This window comes from Mus caroli, unplaced genomic scaffold (assembly GCF_978045245.1).
Source record: "Mus caroli unplaced genomic scaffold, Mus_caroli_1 scaffold_2, whole genome shotgun sequence".
Classification (NCBI taxonomy): domain Eukaryota; kingdom Metazoa; phylum Chordata; class Mammalia; order Rodentia; family Muridae; genus Mus; species Mus caroli.
Genome location: NW_028227257.1, coordinates 40,256,787 through 40,280,542, shown reverse-complemented (window position 1 = coordinate 40,280,542; position 23,756 = coordinate 40,256,787). Strand labels below are relative to the sequence as shown.

Below are 23,756 nucleotides of genomic sequence, written 5' to 3'. Positions count from 1 at the left end.
GCAGGCAGGCTCTCCTCTTTCAGGGAAGGTGTACAGATATCTGTCGTTTAGACTTGCCTCCTGGCAGAAGATGAAGACCTGACACAGGACCTGTCCCAGAAGCTGTTAGCTTCTGTAGTCCACACTCTCACCTGCGCTGACTAATCTCGGTGGAGTCTGGGAACCAAGATGTCTCCTGCAGATGCTCTGGCAATTTCTTCCCTGGCCGGGCGGACACCTATCCTCTGGCAGGGAAGGTGCCCGGATCTCTTCTAAAATTCTTATCCTACTTCACAAGACCATCCTACAAAACAAACAGAACAAAACTGTATCAGTTAGCTCTTGTTGTGTAACAAGCAACTATGAATTTGGTAACTTAAAAGCACAACAGCATATTCTTCATGATTCTCTTAATCTCCACTGGGCTGTCTCAACTCGCCTTGGGGGGACCTGGATCCCCAGGTGAGTATTGCCATTTGGCAAACTGATTAACATGGAATATAATGGCCCTTTCCCTACATGTCTTCAGTTTCAGCAGCTTAGTTCTGGCTTCTTGGCACACTCCAAAGAACAACTAAAACAGGCAATAATAAAGCACAAGTTCTTTGAGGTCTCTGCTTCCTGTTGTGCCTAAGCAGCATGGCAAAGCCCACAATCAGCAGTGTGGTCAAGCTCAAAGGTTACACACAGAGTGTGCCTGCTCAAGGCAGGGTTATTTAGAAAGGAAGAATTTATAGATATCTTTAAAACCATTCTACCATAGATGCCAACCACTATAGTTTACCCAAACTTACAGTGAAGCAAGGTCGGGCCGGGATACAGGCCTCACTCTGAATCCAGCACATCTGCAATACCATGAACTCCTTGCTAAAATTCCAAGGTTAGGGTACCATTCATCTTAAGTACCATTTATAAGAACTTAGAATAGAGAGATTTCCAGAAGTAAAAATATTGACCTTAAATGTTGAGAAGACTCTACCATTTTACTTGGTACAGTAATTGGAGAGGACCAGCCCAGCCTCCAGCTTAAGCTTCTGAACAAACATTCTATGTGATGGGACTTACCTTATGGGATTTCCCATCCAAAAGCAGAATCCCAGCTTTGGCCTACGTCTGTCTACCCTTCATTCTATATGGGAGATACTGATTCACTGCCTGAGCCTTCTTGATCTACTGAACCCCTTCTCCTGATCAAAGCAAGATTTAGATAGTTGGTACCTGCTGTCCTGGTTTACTTTACTATTTCAGTGATAAACACTGAGACCAAAAGCAATGTGGTAAGGAAAGGGTTTCTTACATCTTACACTTCATAGTCCCTCATTTTGGGAAGCCTGGACAGGAATTCAGTGTGGGAGTCAAGAGGCAGGAATGGAATTAAAGACCTTGGAGAAGTGTTGCTTAATGTCTTACTTCCCATGGCTTGCCCAGGTACCTTTCTTACACATCCCAGACCCACCTGCCCAGGGATAGTACCATATGTTTAACCATTCTACATAAATTAACACTCAAAAAGTGCCTACACTGAGATTCCCACAAGACAACCTTAGGGGCAATTTCTCAATTGTGATTCTTCTTCCCAGGTGACTATGGTTTGTGTCAAGCACTATGGAGAACATGGCACACTAATGAATGCCTCTTTGAGCTGGGTCCTGGAAAACAAGTCTAGATCAGTGGTTCTGAACCTGCGAGTCAAGACCCCTTTGGGGTGTACTAAGCCCATTTTTAAAAATACTGATATTTACCTCATGATTCATAACAGTGGCAAAATTACAGTTATGCAGTAGCAATACAAATATTTTATGGTTGATGGTTACCACAACATGAGACACTGTATTAAATGATCACAGCATTAGGAAGCTTGAGAACCACTGGTCTAGATAGATTATCACTGTTTTCGTTCTTTCTTTTTAAATATTTTTTGAGAATTTCATATATGAATACTGTACTCCCATGTGTCCCTCTCCTCTCCAAACTCCTACAGTGTCCTGTCCTCTCAATTTCATGATCTCTTCTTCTTTGTCATTGTTGGCATGCAGAGAGAGAGGGAGAAGGAGAGAGAGAGAAAAGAGAGAGGGGAAGGGAGGAAAGGAAGGTGGGCAGGAGGAAAGGAGGGGGAGGGAGAGAGATAGAGAACCTATTGAGTCCATTTAATGCTACTCATGTGCATATGTGTTTGAGATTGACAATTGGATAACAGGTCAGCAAGCTCACCCCTGAAGAAGACTGATTCTCCTTCTCTCAGCAGCCATCAATTGCCTATAGCTCCTTACCTAGGGGTGCAGCTTGTGGGATTTCTCCTATCTGTGTGGGCATGCCAAGTGGTGGTGTCATGATGCATGTCTTGTTTGGGCAACCATATTGTTGAGAGGTTATGAGTGCAGATTCCCTGTCACATCCAGACACTATCTAGCAGCAAGCATTCTGGTCCTCTGGCTCTTAAAATCTTTCTACCCTTTAAGTGGTTATGGCCAAAATGCACAAAGTCACTCTGTCTTCTTTCCTAGCAATAGAGAAAGCACCATTTGAAACATCGATAATCCATACTCTGTAACATTTACTCAGATTGCAACTTTCAGGAGATGCCGAACTCCAGAGTGACCAAAGGACAGTGACTGACGCCCCCTGGTGGCCAGCCCAGGCCTATCCATTATACACTTTGGCAAATGAGATCTGGCCTCAAATTTAAGTAACCAAGGACCCAGCCTCATGAGAGCTAGCTTTATTATCTGTCCTTTCTATGTTTGTCTACATAAGCCTAAGGAGGACTCTGGAAAATACAAAATGTTTTACCTTATATTTTCATTGATGTTTTATATCATGAGTAAAGATTCTTTATGTTAAAAACTGGCTTTCCAGCCTTGTCATTATGTCCTATATGTTATCTTAGAGTTGAAAGGGTGATTTCAGTTCATTTTTTAACTAACAGAACATAAAAGAAGTGGGTCCTGGAAAAATTACCCCTCTGTTTTCGGTGCCAGCAGTGGGAAAAACACAACTTGAAACGCCACTAATAATCTACACAATTTTAAGATCAAAGCAAAACAGAAGTATTAGAGATAAATCAGCAACATGCTGACTACCAGCTGGCCCCGAAGCATTAGGAAAGATGCACAGAGATGGACAGCCCCTCCCCCAGGAGCCAGCTCCTGCCCTGTTGCAGAAAATTGACTATCCTTCCTCTCTTCTAAAGCATCGCCTGAGATCATAAGTGAGGTCACTCCCATGCCCTAAAGTAAACATCCTCCTGATACGTTTCTGCCACCACAACCAGAGATTCCTCAGCTATTAGTCAGACTTTGAACAGAGAGCTCTGCTGGTTCCCAGCCAGGACCGTGACACTCCTGCCTTCTTGAAACACGATGTGACTGTGTCACCAACTCCCAGGGTTGTCTTCTGGAGCCCCTAACAAAGACTGAAGCATGTGTCTGGCCATCTCCTCTCTGCCAGGACAGTCCCTAAATAGTAGTTGCTTTTTTCCCACTTGGTTTAAAATAGAGGCATCAATAAAATAATTATTCACTTTATTCCTGCTGCTTGTGTCACATGCAGGTACAAGAACAGGTTCTAAGTCAACCTTAGGACCCACGCATCCACATTGGATGGTGTCTCTCCAGTGGGGCTTAATTGCCTCTTCTCAGTACCCACTGCTACCACTCCTAGAGTACCTCTCTCCATTCTATCTTCCTGAGCATCAAGAACAAGTGTGGCCCTGGAGTAAGAGATGCTGAGATGTGCAACTTATTTTATTTATCCTCCAGCTTTTCTCTCCCCAGGAGTACTTGGTCTTCAATCATGTGTGAAAATAATCAGTGTGTCCTTTATCCTTTTATCTCTCCCCAAATGGAGAACTTTGGCTCTTCCCTTTGAAACCCCACCAGTGGCATTCTTGAATCTATTTTTAGATCTGTGGAAGTTTTCCAGACAAAATCGATGCCCAGCACAGATTAAAAAAAAAAAAAGTATGATTATCCCGGGTACAAGGAACAGAGTGTTTTAATATGGAAGAAGTGTAGCCATATGTCTGGGTGCAGTATGGCTTCCTTTAATCTGGGAAAGGGAAACAAGCATTGTTGATAATAATATGCAGATGTCCAGCTGCAAATGAGGACATATTGCTAATTAGCTATATTGTTAGTGTGTTTTCAGGAGAGAGACTACAGTGACGTTAATTATAATCTCTGTTGTTTGTTGTTCAAAGCCTATAAGACCAAATGCATTGCTAATAATATCTTCTTTAATATCTTCAATAGAAGATTCTTAGATTCTTTCTTTTTCCCTTTAGAATCCCACATTAAAGCCACATTAGGAGTAATGAGGCCTAGAGCCTGAGCCTAATTAAAACAAAATCTAACAAGACATAGCAATCATTATCATTAGCTAGTACTTATTTGGTGCCCCCTTAGCAGTTGGAATTGGGGGTTGGGACTCAGAGAATGTCAATACAGCCTTTTTTGCCTCCAGAAATTTGCCATGTAGTCTGACTCCTGAGAAGTATTAATCTGGGAATAGTATTCACAGCCTTAAGAATAAAATTTAAAAAAACAAAAAAAGCACTAAAACCTTTCTAGCTGACCAGTTTGTTACTAGTGTGATTCTCTCCTGGAGGCTGGGGGAGGGGCCAGAGCAGCCATGGTTTTCACACAACAGCTATTAGCTGATATTTGCAGAATAGAGCGGGTGCTATTTACAGACAGGGACAACAGCGCTTAGGTCATTTTTTCCTAGAACTGTATCTACAGCCCATTTCCTCACCCTCATCCTCCCTGCTCTGATCATCTTCCCTACTGGATGATCACCATCTCAATTTGTCCTGAGGTTTAGCTGACCAAAGAACTTTATTTTTTCTCCCTTGTATTTATTGCCATTGCTGTGGCTGTGGAAATCCACCTTGACCACAAGGGACTCACAGTGAGCAGCTTGAGCCACACAGAGAATGTCATGACTGAACACCCTTGGTCTGGAACCAGAGATATACCCAGCATAAGGGACACAATAAAAACCACCTCAGAAAACAGTCTCATTCATCCCCATATAGATCTCCCAGGGGTATGCAAGACCAGGTTCTGAGAGTGAAGGGAGATAGAAGAGATCAGAGTGCTGAGGTGATCCAACAAGCCTCCAACTGACCTGCAGAATTCCACCAGAGAAGCGGTACCTAGTGGAAAAATCACAGAACAAGCTGGTATTTACACCTGTCAGCTGTGCTACAGTAGGGCTGCAGGGAGGAGGCTTGAGTCTTCCTTGCTCACCTTCCCACTTCTTGTTGCTGTCACCTGTTGGACTTTTACTTCCTTTGGATCTCAGCTCACAAGGTACCCCCTCAGGGTTAGGTTACAACTACTTCAAAGAACCTTATTCTGTCTCCCTTGTAGTCATTGCCTGTACCAAATGACCAGCTGGGACCCTGAGGACATTTTCTGGGATATTTTCTTATACATACATTATATGCCCATGCACTTTCAGATTTAGTGTGTCTGTCGTGTAGTTTTGCTTTTCTTTTTAATGTCCAAATTGTATAATGTCACTGGGATCCCCTCAAGTCAGTTCCTGTTTTTTCAAGATAACCTCATTAGGCACCGAAAATGTCCTTGCCTTCTGTCACAGCAAAGTATTCTGAACTCATGTGCTCTTATATATGCCCAAGCTCTCAGCTCAGCCATTTGTCCAAGGAGCAGTTCATTTGAATAAGAGAGGAAAAGCCCTAGACATTATTGAGAGCACTCCAGTACAATGTAAAGGAAATACTGCATAGTGCAGTCAGCAAGATTTGAGGAATGCAACGCATAAATGCAGAAGCAATGAAGATTCAGTAAAGATGTATAGAGGAGTGCAAGTTTAGAATGGGATGCTGTGAGAGGTTGCAGAGTATCTTACTGGCTAGCATGGAGTTCACTGTCATCTTATGCTCTGCCAATTATTCTGTCATTTAAGGATTGAGTTCAGTCACAAAGATCAGAAACTCGACGCAGTTAATTAACTAAAATAGGTGTTCACTTTTTTATTGAAAATAATTTTTTCAAATAACATATTCTGATCATGGTTTCTTCCTCCATTTGAGAATCTTATTTTATTAATATAGAACATTTGTGTATACTTAAAGAGTGTAGTATGATGATTCAAAATAAATATACAGTGTGTGATGATAATTAGCCTCAAATACCTATTACTTATATATCATATCTATGTTTTAGGACTGTTTGAGCTTCTCTGGTTATTTTGAAACATATGATAAATTGTTGTTCCCCTCCTGTGCTATAAAACAACAGACCTAGTTGATCCTGTCAACTGTACTTATGTACCCATTATCTAACGTCTCCTGTACTCACTCCCTAACTTTCCCAGTTCCTGGCAACCAGTATATTCACTACTCCATTGAGATTAAGAGTTTTTAACTTCCACCAATGAGCAACAACAGGCAGTATTTGTCTTTCTTTACTTAGCTCATTTCAGTTAACACAGTTCCACATTCTATCAACATTTCTATAAATGGCAGGTCCTGGAATAAAGCTGACACATAAACCATAAAAGCAGAACATTTAACTTTTAAATAATAGTCACAGCTCTAAAAAATGCAATTGAATTTACAGAATGGAACACTGTTCTTGTAGCATTGTTCCTATGTGAACTTGACACATGCTAGCACCATCAAAGAGAAGAGAGCCTTGACTGAGAAAATGCCTTCATAAAATCCAGCTTTAGGATAGTTTCTTCACTATTTAATAAGTTATTAATTATTGGATTAATTGATTCATGGGTGAACAGCCAATCCATAATGGTTGAGATCACCCCTGGCCTGGGATCTATAAAAAAGGAGGCTGAGCAAGCCATGATGATCAAGCCAGTAAGTAGCACTTCTCCATGGCCTCTGCATCTGCTCCTGCTTCTGGATTCCTGTCCTGCTTGAGTTCCTGTCCTGATGTTCTTTGCTGATGTACTTTGATATGGAAGTATAAGCCTAGTAAATCCTTTCCTCCCCACGCAGCTTTGGTCATGGTGTTTCATCACAGCAATAGTAACCCTACTAGGACAATTATCCATGATAATGATAATGGGAAAACATTTAGGAAATCAATAATCAAGGACTGATGTGATGAGACTGGTGGTGCTCTCAGTTCTCAATATGGGTGAAAGTGGGAGAGAGAAGGGTGAAGAGCATACCGGATCTGCTTCCCTGTTAGCAGTTCAAGCCCTCACCTCTCCTTAACCCTAACTGGGCAGCCTGTGTCACGCAATCTCCCCTCAGCTCTAACAGAGTTTGGAAAATACAGTTTTAGGAACTGTCTTCTCACCTGAAACAAACACCAAATAAAAAACAGAGAGGAAGGGTCATTGGGGAAGTGATCACAATGTCCACTATAGTATTGCTATCCGAAGCAAAACATTAACATACAACAGCATGATGTTCTTAGTGCCATCCTATGGTAACTCCGACTGCTTGTGGAGTAACAAAGGGATTCCTGTGCACAAAGGTAGAGTGTATGAAGCCATAGCCAGCTAATTTGACCTATCTAATATTACCTTCTTCAACTTTCAGTTTTCATTTTCAGTGGGAGTAACAGCTCTGCCATTAGAACCACTGTGGAAACATGGCCACTGGAGCTGTGCTATACCATTGCTAATGGCGGGTCACAGATTAAAATCAGGCTATAGAGAAAAGAGCATGTTCCCATACCAAGCAAGCAAGCTCCTTATGTCACTTTATTTGTTATTGATGGACTAAAATTCCATTTCATTTTAGAGTGACCATTGTTAAATACCCTTCCCCTATCCAAGGGTTTCCAGTTTTTTAATAGCTGTGAACACAGCACAATAAGGTCTCAAGGTAACTACATTTGGAAGAGATGCAAACATAACTCAGATATCCAGAAATTTCGAATAGCATTTTGTTATTAATTCTCATCTGACAAATACTTTACAAATGTTGAGCCAGTGTCTGGGGATCAGAGTGGGTTGAGGAACGATGGAGCAATGCCACAATTTTGTGCAAGACCTAATCCAAAACATACTTGGATCCCAGTCATTAAACTATTCCCAGCTGAAGTGCTTGTGGCCTGGGTCGCTCAGCCAATGGTCCTAACTTTGCACTTCTTTATTGTGTAGCTACAGTCCAACTCTTGACCATCCTGCTGGAAGAGTATAGGACTGTGATTATCTGCCGTGCTTTGAATAGAGGGGCATTGAGCCATAGAAAGTTGAAGGAGTTTGTTTGAGTTGAAGCTAAGCCAAGAGTCACTCTATGGTAGTGAATTTTCTATCAGAAGAATCCAAGGGTCATAGGAGGAGTCCTTTTCTTTTCAGACATCTAAGAAAAATGTTAACTAGCCACATAAGTACATTTCAAACCCCTTCAAAAACACAAAATGTAGTAGTAAAAAGAATGCTTCATTCCTTATATGTGGATGCATACATTGCAATACTGGGAATTGAACCTAGGGCCCTGAACATGCTAGGAAAATGCTCTGCCACTGAACTACATCTTCAGCACAAAGAACTTCCCTTTTGATCTAGTTAAGAGCATGCCTCTTTATACAATAAAAGCTGGGGCATGAATTACAAAAATCTCTAAAGCATTTAGAAGGCAAATACTAAGCCCCTGATATGACTTATGTGCCTGAATCCTCAACAAGAAATTCTCCAGAAGAATCTAACTCTGCTCTCTAACGCTAATAGGGAAAATCCCACTGTGTTCTCAGAAACACCATTGGGAAAGTGTAGGAGTGAGGTGTCCAGTGATAAAGGCACAGAAACAACTACATCCAAGTACCTTTGGTGGCAGTTGAAACAGCTCTTAGGATGAAGAAATCTGTTCTCATCACTTCTCTCTTTCCTATCTCCTCTCCTCTCTTTCTCTCCCCCTCCTCTCTCTCTTTCTTTCTTGCCCTTCCCCGCCCCAAACTCAATCAAACAATAGTACATTTAGAATTCATCGCATTGAGCAATGCTTCAGAACCCTAGGCTAACTCCCTCTACAGTCCTGCCAGGAAACAGAAATGATGGCAGAGAGGAAGCTGGAAAGGTGAACAAAGACACTGGCTCGGCCACATCTCCTGAGCGAAAGAGAAGGCAAGTGAAAACACGAAGCCTCTCACTTCCCACTTCGAGATACACTCCCTGAGTTCATCTTTGTGCCTTCAAACATCGACAAAGGTGGTCTGTGTGCATTTCAGTCCCGGGCTGCTCTTGACCTCGGGTACTCAGAGTGTTTTGATTGTAGACAGAATTGTTTGGCTGGGTCAACAACCCTGTGGTGGGGGGCAGGGAGTGTGTGTTGAGACAATGTGCTGGAACATAACTCCCAAACCTCAAAACATGCCCAACAATAACAACAGCATTAACCACTGACCCTAAGTCTGGGGGGAAATTCTATCTCCATGGCTCCTTCCACCAGTAAACATAAAAATACTATCCCTGAAGAGACAGAGGATGCCTTCACTAAGTGGTCCAGAGAGAGCGAAGCAACAGGGACAGCGACATGAGAAAAGTTCCTCAAGGACAAGTTAATTGAGATGTTTTTATTGGGTAAGAGAAGCCTTTGACTGGCAGTTTTAAGAATAAGGGCATTAAATCTCAGTGTTCCCTTTTTGTCATTCTTCTCTACAGCCAGCCTTTATGTCCCTTGAAGTAGGCATTAGTTCCCTCTCTGTAAGGACTGTCTTACTTGCTCTTTGCCATTCCTCTGGATCTCTTCAAGGCTTCTCATTTTCTTGCTCAGATCTTGTCTCTGGTGTTGCTTCCTCAGAGACATTTTCTCTGTCTACCTAGATAACCTTCCCTCCATCATCTTGTCTCCTTTGTTCTTTTCTTTTAGCAATGAGTGCTCTCTTGTCTTGCTCATCTATGTAAGTTTTGTTTGTTACACATAGATGTGCATTACAAAAGAGTGCATATCTCATGACTATCTCATTTATTAATGTATCTCTTGCCTAACATGTGGGTGAAATTTATGTATTAGAGAGATGGATAGAAAGGTATAAATGAAATGGATATAGGAATGGATAAATGGGTAGATGAATAAGCATGAATAAATGGATGGACAGAAATGAATAGGTAGATGTTGGAGTAGATGTTTAATCTCAAATCAGGGGTTTCTACCCCACTTCTTATCATTCTGTTCCCAGATAAAAGACATACAACTTTTTATAACCAGCCTTTATAGCACCAGAGCTAGGCAGATATTCTACCCTCTAAGCTACTGGAATTTACTTCCCCATCAATAGTCCCAAGTTATAACTTGATATGTTCTACATGGGCTGCTCTTAACTCTAATTGGCCAGCCCTCATGACCATGGTTTCATAACTCACCTACTCTATGGCAACTTCTCTCTCCACCTCTTCTCCTTCTTCCTCCTAATAGTCCCCTACCTTTAATCCCAAGCCCAGGAACTCCAAAACCCCACCTATCTTCTACCCAGCTATAGGCTGTAGGCACCTTTATTCACCATTCAGGGATAACTCAGGGGCAAAGGTTACATAGCAACACTTGGGTCGATGTGCAGATTCTCTTGTTTCCTTGGGACCAGTGTCTAGCATTACAATACAAAGCAAAAGACCAAACCTCAACAGGTAGATGAATAGATGAGCCAATGGAGAGTCAGTAGGTGAATGAAAATATGTAATCAACAGCTTGACATAAACATTTATCTGATTTAATCAAATCTTTTCCTCCATGACACACACCAAAGAAACTAAACTGGATATTAAGAGTATAATGAAAGCTGTGGTGGTTAACCAGTTGAGGATGTGAAAAACAAACTATTAGTCTCAGCTTTAAATAAACACCATTTTTTCCTTTAAACTAGTTGTCTTATTTTGATGTGCTTTGGTACTTAATAAATAGTTCATAACTCCCAAGAAAATTCCTAAGTAGTAAACTGGAAGACAGTTCCTGACTTGGCCTTTTAAAGATGGAGAAACTAGACCATGTGCTAGTGAAATGAGCTGGGTATACTATGCTGTCTGTGGTGGTTTGAATAAGAATGGCCCCCATAGGCTTATACATTTGAGAGCTTAGTCATCAGCTGGTAGACCCTTTTGGGAAGATTAGGAGGTGTGGTCTTGTTGTAGTAGGTGTGGCCTTGGAGGAGATATGTCACTTGGCTTTGAGGTTTTAAAAGCCTATGCTATGCCCAGTGTCTCTCTCTGCCTGGAGCCTGTAATCAGGATGTAAAAATCTCTGCTACTGCTGCAGCACCATGCTTGTTTGTCTGCTACCCACCATGATAATAACCCTCTGGACCACCATGGACTAACACTCGGGCATTTTAAGCAAGTCCCCAATTAAATGCTTCTGTTTTCAGAGGTTTTTGGTCATGGTGTCACACCAATAGAACAGTGACCAGGACCCTGGCTTAATTCTAGCCCCTGGAATGAATTGTTCTTATCCATTAATTTAATGGACTGTTAAGAGTGGCACTTTTATCCACCTAAGTATTTGTTCATTACTTGTCTGTTTTAGAATAACCTCAACCTGGAGAGTGACTCCACATCAGAAACCAGCTTTCCTCTGTCCAAAGAAGCACCAGAGGAGCACCAGGTTGTCCACCAACCCTTCCCCAGACAGCGATTCCCTCCAGAGACTGGACATCCTTCACTGCAGAGAGACGGCCCCAGATCCTTTCTCCTTGACCTACCAAACTTTCCAGATCTTTCCAAAGCTGATATCAATGGGCAGAATCCAAATATTCAGGTAATTCTGAGCAGCTAGCAACTAAAAGGAAAATAGTTCATTGTTTCCCATGCTGATTCTAAGAAGCCCGGCAGCATTCCTCCTGTGTCTTTCTCAACCATACTGTGATCCTGCTGAGGGCTGTATTATTATCACAAAAAACAGTATTGCAATACCCACCATTATTTTTGAGACACTGAGATATAAAAACAAAACAAAAGTAATGCACCCTAAAATTGCAGCCATGTGGCAACTATTAAAAAAGACTATGTGGTTTGTGACTAGACCAGGTAACCCACAGTTATCTTATCTTCAAAGGAAGATTCCCCTCAGTGCTTTCAACAGCAGAAACTCCTTCAGGAGGGGACGACTCCCTGAAGAATACATGACTAACAAAATATTAAATAAGACGGAAAGTGAAAATGGAACTTCCTAGAAGAGAGTTCTACTATATTTTATTAAAAGGGATTTTAATGAAGCCAGGGAAGTGGAACATCAAAAACGGTCATCAGATTAAAAAATAACAGCATTCATTCACATTTCAAGGGAAATGATGCTTTGGTCTGTCCCTCCAGACATCCTCATGAAGGAGAAGCCATGCCACTCTCCCTGCAGCAGTTGTTCAGGGGCTCACTATGTAGCTCACCAAGGCCATGTGACTAGTATACGGTAGCTATGCTTGTCAGCTCCAGGATCTCCAGCTCCCAGGAATACCCACCCACCAAACTCCCGATTGCGGATGGTGCTTGTATGTTCTCGTTCTTCAGAAAGCTAGTTCGGGAAGCTCAGAGTGGCCCTGAGCCACCTAACCCTCACCTCACTCCTGTCTTTATGTGCCTGCTTCCAAAATGTCTATGCTTTGTTCTGATTTCTCTCATTTGTGTAAAGACAGCTTTTTTTTTTTTTAACATCACATCAAATGCCCATTAGCTTATGTAGCATCAGAAAGATACTGGGGATTCACTCAGAGTATTTTTAATTAAGTGGTTCTCTCCAAACCCCAGTGTTTGTGTGTGGTGGGTGTGGCATGGTGTAGGGGACTGCGTGTTTGTGTGCATGTGTGTGTGTGTGTGTGTGTGTGTGTCTGTGTGTGTCCTTCCTCTCCTCTGGCAATCTGAATCATATCATTTCAGAGCAGCTTCACTCCATTAGAGTTCTTTTGCATTTGAACAAGGAACTGATAACACATCATAATCAATGAGCATCAAGCAAGGGCTGCTCGGCGTACAGCACTACATTAGGTTGTGAGACTTTAGGAAGTATAAAGTCACATCCCTCCAGTCCTTCCTGTTGATGACACAGGCATGAGTATCCCAGCATACCGCATACCACAGCACCAAATGGATCGTGAAGGCAGAGGAACAAAGACCAGAGTGTGTTCCCCAGTCAAAGTCAGAAAGCAGCAGGGCAGGGCTCGCCAAGTGCTCTAGAGGAAAGGATTTTGGAGATCTTAGTTGACAGAGCATGTTCAGATACCACTACATGTTCCAAGTAACATTTCAGCTAAGTGCTTTAGTATAATGATTTATTGGAGAAAAAGACCTTTACTCCTCGGAACTGATCACATAGCTCTGAAAGAGCAGCATATCTACCCGGGATGGGGGTTGGGAGACAACCTGGCAGAGTAGGGACAGGTGGATCTGTACCACCGCTCACCCCACCCCCCACACTGTTCCCTCTTGCAACTTCATCTATGAAAACTTTTCATCGTTTACAGATGTCACGATTCCAGGGCTCAGTTGCCCTCACCTCCAAGGACTTAAGACCATGGACATTGACACCCGTGGCTAACATTTTTCTCAGAAGCAAGAAATTGGGGAGGGTCTTCAGCCTGAGCTATTGGAGAAATCGATTTAAGAACTGTTCATGTAAAGTTACAAGAGAACATTGGGTTTAGGAGAAAGGAACACTGCAAGTTTTTGAGCTGTTCCTTTACTGAAATTTTATTAGGTAGCATTGTATGCCCAGTAATAAGTTACATGTGGAGCCAAACTTCTTGGGTCCTGTTTCTTTCTCCATCAGTCAGGGAATGCCCTATCCCTATCCAGGCACCGCTGACACCTTTGAAAGTCCCAATGATAAGGGAGAACAGTAGTGATACAAAGGCTGCTAGGATCACAGATTAACCCTGGAGAAAACTGAACCCACCCTCACTCACGTGCCAGATCTGTCCAGGCATTCAGCGAAAACAAACAAACAAACAACAACAACAACAACAACAAAAAAAACAAACTAAGTTTTCCTCCTAATAAGCTGTGCTATGTTTCTGAATAGGAAGTAAGGGACCCCTTGAGACAGTTCAGCCTGGGAGAGAAGCTAACCAGTGTAAGAAGATCTAGACAGAGGTTGAGGTAAAGGAAGGCTCTGCCCACCAAGCCAAGGCTCCTCCCAACACAGGGTTCTCTCTGGGACAGTCCCTTGCAGAATCCCCTTCAGCCAACACAGAAGAGTGGCTATGGATGGAATCATCTGTTTTGTGCCACTGAGACTCAGCACCTGTGCACTCCAGGTGAACGTCCCTGTCAACGCTTCTTTTCAGGTGGTACTCTCCTGGCCCAGCCCTGGAGCAAGTTCATCTCCAAGTGATGTTTCTGAAAGGGAAATTTTGGAGGATGTGGTGGGAGAACAGAGCTATTTCTAGGAAACCTTTGAGCTTTTCTACTGTCACCTTTTAGACACCAGAGACCACAACATGTGCCAAGAGTTCAGGTACATATGTCTATGGCTTCAAATGTCAGAGTTACTCACAGATGGATTTGAGACAATGCATTTCCAACATAGAGATATGGAAGCCTGACACCCTCTGCCCACTGCACAGTCCAGTTATTCCATTCTGCTTTAGATAACCCCAGTCTGTTGGTCTTTCACACAGACAGTTCAGAGGATAGGACAGCCAGTGTCTTATTGATTTGATGGCTTCTTTACCCTAAAGAGAACTGAGCACTATATCTGGCCTCTTGTTTCTAGAAAGCTATAAGAAGTTAGTGTGAGTCACTCAGAAAGATATTCAAATAAAAGCTGCTACTTCCTCTGTGTACTCCAACATTGTCTGTCTGTCTGTCTCTGTCTCTGCCTCTCTGAGTCTCCCCCAACCCCTTTCTGTGTGTCTGTGTGTCTGTGTGTGTGTGTGTGTGTGTGTGTGTGTGTGTGTGTGCACACGCGCGCACGAGCACATATGCATGTGCACATGCACACTGTACATGCTCATATGCACAGCATTAGCCTGGACAGTCCCATGCACCACTACACTTGAGTAAACCCAGTTCCCTGGTGGTCCTTTGAAAAACAAGGTGCTTCCCAAAGGGAATTCTTTGTTGGCAGCTCTCATCTGGACCTCAGGGCATTCTTTTGTTGAAAGCCATTGGTTCAAACCAGCCTAGCCAGGCACTCACAAAGCCCTGCTGCTTACCACGGTTCCCTGATCATTTCTCTACTGGCTTTTGGCCTGAGAAGAAGTGTGTCTGGTGTGTAGGCTTCTAATGCCAGATCCTCTGGCCTCCCATATGCTCTTGTCCTAGGCAGCCTGCCCCTTGCTTCCATCTAGTTATTCTCAGCTGGAACCCAAGAGCCTAGCAGGAATCAATAACCTTATCTCTGTCCCCTCTGAAACTCCAAAGCTCCAGGGCTGGATCCTGTCCCTCCTTTGAAAGTGTTTGCACCCCTGAAAAGTGACATTCCTGAGCTTCTGCCATGTCCCTTGAACCTTTTGACTTTTAGGGTGGAAAATCCTCATAAAAGCCTAACATCTGCCTCTGCAGAGCATCTTCATGCCGTAAGTCAGGCAGCCTCTGTTCCATGTGAATTAGAGTTCATGTTAGCACTGGATTCAGGCTGTTGAGAAGGAGGTGGGAGGATAGTATTATCTCTGCATATGCATCTGTATATAATACATCAAAGAGAAAGAAATAGCCTCAGATTCCTAAGCTGCATCTCCATGTTAGATGTTAAACAACATAAGAAATTCGGTTCTCCTTAAAAAAAAAAAAAAAAAAATCATTCAGGGAAGAAAGCGGATCCCCTGGGACCATTTAGCCTTGAACTTTACTACCTTGGCTGAGTTTCTGGTTTTTGGTTGATGCTCAGATAATAAAGACAAAAATTCCAAAATAAACTCATTATCAGACTTGCTGCATCAATTCATTGCCACAGTAGCTATTTACAACCAAATATTTCCCTTTTCTGAGCCAGTCTGAGGTCAGTATCCACTTCAACCAATATAATTCTTTCTTTGCTTCCATTGTGAGAGACTTAAACACAGAGATCCACAGACATTTCTTCTCTACACAGATTTATTTCTATGCCCTAGGCCTCCTGCGTGTTACACAATATACTCAGAGGGACTGGTCAAGGTTTTGCTTGCTTCTACCTCTGATTTTCCCTCCCGTATCTATAATACTTTTGAAATGGCCAGTCTGGCTGGGTTAGAGCCAAGAAATGCCTGTGCCCAGGATAAGAACCAATGTACCAATGGGAACCAACCTGGATAGCTGAGATTCTCATGGGCTTCTACTATTATCAAGAACTATGCAGTCAAACTGAGCTGAGTTTGGAATCTAGCACCGCCTCTCAGTCTCCTTGGATTCTGTAGCCCCTGACCAGTTTTCCAATCTCTCTGTACCTCAGTTTTCTTATCTATAAAATTGGTGGAGTAATTCTACCAACAATCACCTGTGTCATCTAATCTCTGGGGATTGAGATCACCCATAAAAAGGGCTTAGCATAGGATTGTGCGTATGATAAGCTTCCTGTAACTGATAGATATGATTGTCGAAGATGATGAGGATGACAGAAAAGCATCTATGAGGATAATTTGGTCAGCAAGATGGCTCAGCAAGCAAAGGCCCTTACTGCAGACACCTGGCTACTTGTTCAATACTCAAAACCCACATGAATATGGAAGGAGAAAACGGACTCAATAAAGTTGCCCACTGATCTCCACAACCAACAACTGTACACACACACACATACACACACACAAAAATAAATAGATAGATAGATAGATAGATAGATAGATAGATAGATAGATAGATAGATGATAGATAGATAAATAGATAGATAGATAACTTCTTAAAAGATTAACTGAATGGCAAAAGATTTATCTGAAAACTGTCTCTATGCCTTCTTTGCCATTTACCTTGGGAAGATGATTTCCTTAAGCCAAGTCTGTGCCTGAAAATTGAGCCTAAATTTTGTAGAACAGACAATAATGTCTGGGCAAGCTCACTGCTACAAATCTCAGTGCACTAACCTCAATTATGTAGGGAATACCACAGCTTCTTTGGAGCATCATTAGGTCTGAGACAAGAGGATTGAATGTCTTCCTGGTCTATTTTGTGTTCTTTCTGTTGAAGTTGTCAAAGAAGAAGGGCAGCAAAATCCTTTGCTGTAGACATATTTCTGGATGTTCTGTACTCTTGAGAGAATCCTTTTTTTGTCTGGAAAATTAAAACCTACATCCATCTACTCAGTCCATTCAGCTCACAAAGCTTCAAGGAGCAGCAAGAGGGAAAGCCCCAGTCTGTTCACTGAGGCAGCACAGCTTCTGTATTCAGGGTGCCCATGGCTTACTAACAAGTACACTGGGGACTGTCTTAGTCTTGCTATAGAAAGTGCTTCCCAAAACAAGAGTAATGTGTTTGGTTCTAGTATAAGTTTTATTTTGAGCAAAAATAAAATAAAATAAAGCCAAAGCCAAAACAAAACAAAAAACCAAAAAGCTGACCAGGGTTATGCTTATTTCCCAAGTTTGGACATAATTGAAACCCTATTTTTGCATAGCCTTTGGAGTGGAGAGAGTCTGTCTTACATTTGGCCTGGAACATCTGAAAGAGGTCTCTTTCTTTCACTAGGTATTCTAAGAGACTTCAAGGACATATAATCGAGCAAGAAAGGAGGGAGAGATCGAGTGTCTTTATCAGCTTCGAGTTAGCTGTGCTCACTTTGTACCTTCAGCACATTCACATTTATTGCTCAAGAGATCTTTGCAAAGGTTTCCCTGACTCTAAAACACCCAAATAGAATAAGGGAACAGCCATTTGAGAAGGCATTTGCCATGCTTGTTTCGTCTTTTTAATTGGATGCCTATAAAATTTCAGGTTCAAGATTAGATTTCCCGTTTTGATATCAGTGTGAGGTTTCCACTTTGCTGACTGTGGGCAAGGGTGGGTCCTAAGATTTGTTTGTGTTTTGTTTTGCTTTGTAATTCATTTGGGGCAGTGGCTAGAAATTAAATAGAAGAAAGAAACCTCGAAGCTGTTGAGATTTAGTCATTGATATAGCTTTTGGAGTAAATTCCTATTTTGCTACCCATTGCTTCGCCAGGCAAAGACTCTATTTTGTTTGGATCTGAGCAACAATTTTGGAGGAAAAAAAATCGTATTGACGGTAATAGCTTGAAACATGAAATTGTTTTTATTCCCAGCTTGGAGAAATTGCTGGGCACATTTTGTTTAAGCAACCCCTTTGACTCCAGTCTGAATACAAGTGGAGTACCAAACACTTGGGTATGTCCTCCCTTATCTCCTAGTCAAAGACTGATTTCATTACCATAATTGCCTGCTTGCCTGGCTCCCCTAGCTCTTGGAAGCTTTTCTCTTCCAAGACCCTTAATATCCTTGCAGACAATTGTTGCAGCTCAGTAGTTCTATCTGTAGGAAGAGGGGGATGGGCTTCAAAGGAGAAAGCCTATGTATTCAAAGGCTCTGCCTTGACCATCCCTCCATGGGAGTACTATATATGCCACCCAGCAGTGTGCTCTTAACTCGATTGTCCTTCCAAGGTTCCATGAGGGTCCTTGTTGTCATTATTCCCTAGCAACCATCCATTCTGCCAAACAACAAGGATAGAACATGTGTGTTGTATTTTGTCTCTTAATTTTAAAATTGTAGCTGAATTACATAAAACCTTCATAATTATAAGAATGCAAGAGATGCTCACAAATTAAGGCAATGGTGGCAGCATGCGCTAAATAAACTTCATGGTGCCCTTCTGTGCATCCCACAACAGAGGAGATGCACTTGGCCTGACACAGTCTCAATATCCTGTGGGATCTACAGTCATCTTCTGGACCATATCTAGATCTCAAGCCTAGGACCACTGTTGACTTGGCAGCTTCTTTAAGTGTCAGACTGAATACGATTCAAGCAATCCCCAAGCTGTTTATCTAAAGGATGGGCACACCCCAGTGCAATTTGGCAGAGTATCTTAGCAACTCCTCAGATGTCGGGTCAGGGCAAAACTGGGATTGCATCTGCCCAGTACATCTTGCGCTGATTACTTGGAGTGCGTGTTTCTGATTCATGTGCACATAACTCTTCCAGGAGGTGTTGCAAGAACTATGTGATGGCCAGAGGAACCCAATGAGTCTTTTATTAATTTTTAAACAAGTTTTTCTAAGTTGATTGTCTCTCAGAGCCAAAAAGCTATGTTCATCCAGACCTGTGACAGATTTCAAAAGTAGGCTTCATTAATCCAAAGAACAAGTTCTAACCATAGCCCAGGGACTATGTGCTTTGACCCTGCTGTTGGGGCTGAACAATGGGAGGAGTGAAATATCATAGCTGGAAAAGCCTTGTCCTGAGGGCCTTGCACTCACATCTATGTAAGTCCTATAGCATCTACCCTGCCCTTCAAGGGACCCAACAAGCAGCTGAAAGAGTCAGATGCAGATATTCGCACCCAACCAATGGACAGAAGCAGCTGGCCCCTGTTGTTGAGTTGGAGAAAGCTGAAAGAAGCTGAGGAGAAGGGTGATCCTGTAGGAGGACCAGCGGTCTTAGTTAATCTGGACCTCTGAGATCTTTCAAACACTGGACCAACAAACAGACAGCATACACCAGCTGATATGAAGCCCCTAACACACATACAGTAGAGGACTTCCAGGTCAATTCAGAGATGAAGCACCTAACCCTCAAGAGACTAGAGGCCTCAGGGAGTTTAGAGGTCAGGTGAGCTGAGGAGTGGGGGCATCCATATGGAGATGGGGTGGAGTGGGGAGGAGGTGTGGGATGTGGAGCAGTCAGAGGATGAATGAGGAGGGGCAGTGAATGGACTTCATGTGAGCCATTCCTGGCTTGTGTTCTCTAGCACCATGTAATTGTAGCTTTCCTTCACAGGGGATGCAGTCACCTTTGCCTTCATCTCTCTCAGACCTTCTTCCTAGCTTGAGGCTGCCAATTCCTCACTGATGTGTCCTGTTCTGAATTTCTCAGGTCACCATAGAGGTGGTTGATGGCCCTGACTCCGAAGCAGAAAAAGATCAGCATCCAGAGAATAAACCCAGCTGGTCGCTCCCAGCTCCAGACTGGAGGGCCTGGTGGCAGAGGTCCTTGTCCTTGGCCAGGACAAATAGTGGGGACCAGGATGACAAGTATGACAGTACCTCAGATGACAGCAACTTCCTCAGCGTTCCTAGAGGATGGGACCGTCCAGCCCCAGGCCACCGGACTTTTGAAACCAAAGAGCAGCCAGAGTATGGTGAGTTTACTACCTAGTAATATAAAATTGGTGGGGAGAGTAAATGGGGATGATAAGGCCTCACAGACATGAGGCCAAGCAAAACTCAGTTTACATTATGTGGTTTTCAATCTTCTCTGAGGCGTACCTCATAAAGGCTGTCTTCACAGAAGTCCCATGGAGCTGCCCGCAGACACATTTTTTTTTTTTTTGGAAACAGTATAATTTTTAAATTATACTTAAGAGATATTTTTAGGGTCTTTGGGGGTTCTTTCCTGTCTTGTCTATTCCAAAATTTTATCTTATTTCTAAAGATGAATAAGTTATTAAATCACCTTCCCTGTATTTTTTTAACTATAAAAAGAAAATCTACACTGAAAACCAATTTAATAAAAGGGTTGTGTGCATTTGTTCCCGTGACCAGGCAGCTATGTCATGTCTTATATTAGCAGTAGAGTGACCCTTCAGAGTCCTCACGTACAAGTCCAGTCACAGGTTGCCAAAGAAAGCTTCCCTCTCTCCAGTAAATGTTACAACCCCAAGGTGAGACTATGAGGTTTGCGTTTGGGGAACAACAGAGAGAGAAGGTAACAGGAAACGTGCGATTCAATGAGTTAAAATAATAAAAGTTCTTTTCTTACTGTAGTTGAGATGAGAGCTGAGGTGACCGGATCTCAGATCCACTGGCTGCCACAACTGTCCACTCTCCTTCTTAACTTCAAAATGAATGTCTAATGTGTTACAAATGCCCTGTTGTTAAGTCCTTATGGCTTCCCTATCAGCAGACCAAGGAAGCAGCAGTACATAATGAGGAGTGTAGTGGCTTGGATGAGAAGCCCCCCTATAAGTCTCAGGTACCTGAAAACTTGGTCCCTAGTTGGTAACTGTTTGGGAGAGAATTAGGAGGTATGACCAGGTTGAAGGAGGTATGTCACTGGGGATTGACTTGCGGTTACTAGAGCCACCATCCTCGAGTGTGTTCTTTCAGGCTTCAGTGTGTAAGCTCTCAGCTGCTGCTCTGGTCATCTGTCACCTGCCACTCTCCAACATGGACTCTAAACTTCTGGGACTGTAAGCTCCAAATAACTTCTTTCTTTAAGTTGCCTGGGTCATGGTGTCTTATCACAGCAATAGAAGAGTCCAGATACAAGGATGCTGCAGAACATTTCAAACAGAGATCCAAGCAAGGACTTTTTCTATCCACAGTACTTTCTCATGCCCTAAACTGACCACCGTGAGGTTGAATAGCTACTGATTATTGGTACCTTCATTAGGTTTCAATTCTTTTAAATTGTCTAACTTATAATGATCTAATTTTAATTTTGGGTTTTTTTTTTCATGGAGTTTTATCTGTAATGTTATATTAGTTGCGCCTTTAAAAAGTAAGGCTAATTTTGGCCAGAAACAATGTTGCTGGAATAACAGAACAGCTAACAGGATATACTGGGAGTAGATAGACTTCAGATACAATCCCAGATGTGCTGAGTCTGAACTGAGTGAATGTATCTTTGAGGATAAGCATCAGTTTATTTACCCAAAAAGGGAGTTTAATTCTTCCTGCCATAGACTTATCCTGGGAGCTAAATGACCATCTAGGATTTGTGGTTCTTGTTTCCCAGTGACCAGTTCCAGACAAGTTCCAGTCGATCCAGTGCCTCCTACACTAGAACTGGTCCGAAAAACTCTATTGTCCTGACACTATAAAAGGAAGATTTTGCCATCCCAAATAGCATCTTTGAACAGCAGCAGCTCTCACCTCATTGCAATGCAGAGCATTGTCTTCCTTTCTTGAGCTCTTTGATGTCCCTGGGCCTGTCAAAATGCCACAGAAATATTCTCAGAGACAGTCTGTTCTTGTTGTCTTTGTAATCACTGTGGCTGAGGCTCATTTTTCTGCTCTGAACCATGCTCTCTCCCAGTCACGCTGACTTACAGTGTCCTCACTTGTGTTTCCAACATCATAAATAGATTTACCTTCTGTTACATATATTACAACTTCTTCCATCTGGCATTAAAACAGAGAGGCTTTCTCCCCCAGAAAATGTGTTCCATCCAGAAATCCTTATTCTGCCCTTTGACCTCATGTAGTAGGAATCCCCTGAATGGTCTTTGCTGGATGCTGATCTGGACCAGTGTGTGACAGAAGCTCAGGACAATAAAGATTTTCCTAGGAGATTACTCCCTGATAGAAATGATTTATCATGTGGCTAAGATGTGAGCCGTTAAGGATGTGAAAGGAAGCCACCTACTGGTAGAATAGATGAAGCCCTTGATGGCTGCTTATAGATAGCATTTTAGGATAGATTTTTCTGATGTATTTCTAACAGAGTTTAGAAGAAAGCACTTTGTGAAATCCTAACATTCTGGAAGCTGAGGCAGGAGGATCAAGAGTTTGAGGCCAGCATAGGCTATGTAGTTAGCTAATGTCTCAACAAACAAACAAACAAACAACAAAGAAACTACTACCACCCCAACTTAGCAGCTTAAACAACAGAAGAAGGATTCTCCCTCAGGAATATGCAGGTTGACTGAAATCTTCATCTGGACTGAGATGGGATGACTTGGTTGGAGCTGACCTGTCTCCAGTGTCCTCAGTAGCAATGATGGAGCTCAGTTAGACAATTAGGAGTGCTGAGATTGCCAGAGCCTCTCTCTTCCTGGACCTTAGTTCTCTTCGGCTCTTTACATGGTAACAGAATAAAAAAGACAAGTCTACATGCTTAATCATTTTTCAGGCCTTTGCTTGGATCCTATTTGCCATCATCCCATCAATTGAAGAAAATCACATGGTCCAGAATCAACATTTAAAAGGTGTAACCAAGGAACTGGACATGGAGAAAGGATTTATGGGCATCGTTTCTCACACACTCTGATGCAGACTTAGCCCTTAGTCATTGTACAGTGTATGTTTTTGCCAAATTGAGCCAAGCTAGAGTTGACTTGGAAAAGGAGAACCTCAGCTGAGGAATCGCCTCCATCAGACTGCTCTGTGGGCATATGTATAAGAGCATTTCCTGATTTATGATCTATGCAGGGGAGTTGATTGTGCACAGGTGGTCCTGGGCTGATTAAGAAAGCAGGCTGAGTGAGACATGTAGAAAGCAGTGTTCCTCCTGCTCTCGACTTCAGTTCCTGCCTCCACGTTCCTGCCTTGAGCTCCTGTCCTAATTTCCCTTGGTGATGGATTATAACCTCTATGAGTCATAAGATGAAATAAATCATTTTCTCTCTTAAGTTGATTTTGGTCAATGTTTTACCAGAGTAATAAAATGAAACCAATATAGTCATGTAGATCCAGAAAACCAAAAGAAGTCTAGCTTATGCGAACGAACAAACATGGGTCTCATAATGAGCTAAGATTTCAAGTTGAGTGATGTTTCCTCACATGAGTTGTTGCCCTTACTGAAGTGAAAATGAAAAGCTATAAGAGATTTCTGGATAGCAAAGATTCTTTTTTGCTCTTATAAAGTCAAGTAGTGCAATGCTTGGACTCACTGGATTTTATCTTATTCTGCCATTCCCTCCACAAGTGACATGGCTTCTACTTGTATGACTTAATGTTTGCTGTTCAAGCTTACCCTCTCTTTCTTTATGTTGGCCAAATATGAGACTCTTTACTTATGCCTCTTCTTGCTCCCTTTAACAAAATCTATCCCTG

General features: G+C 42.4%; 1 protein-coding gene across 1 annotated transcript in view; it reads left to right on the top strand.

Moving 5' to 3' along the window:
- Positions 1–23,756, top strand: part of Ism1 (isthmin 1) — an 84,987-nt gene that overhangs the window by 46,661 nt on the left and 14,570 nt on the right. The window contains exons 2-3 of the mRNA XM_021156866.3: positions 11,435–11,665; positions 19,855–20,119. Coding sequence (XP_021012525.1) covers positions 11,435–11,665; positions 19,855–20,119 — 496 coding nt within the window. The remainder of the gene's footprint in view (positions 1–11,434; positions 11,666–19,854; positions 20,120–23,756) is intronic.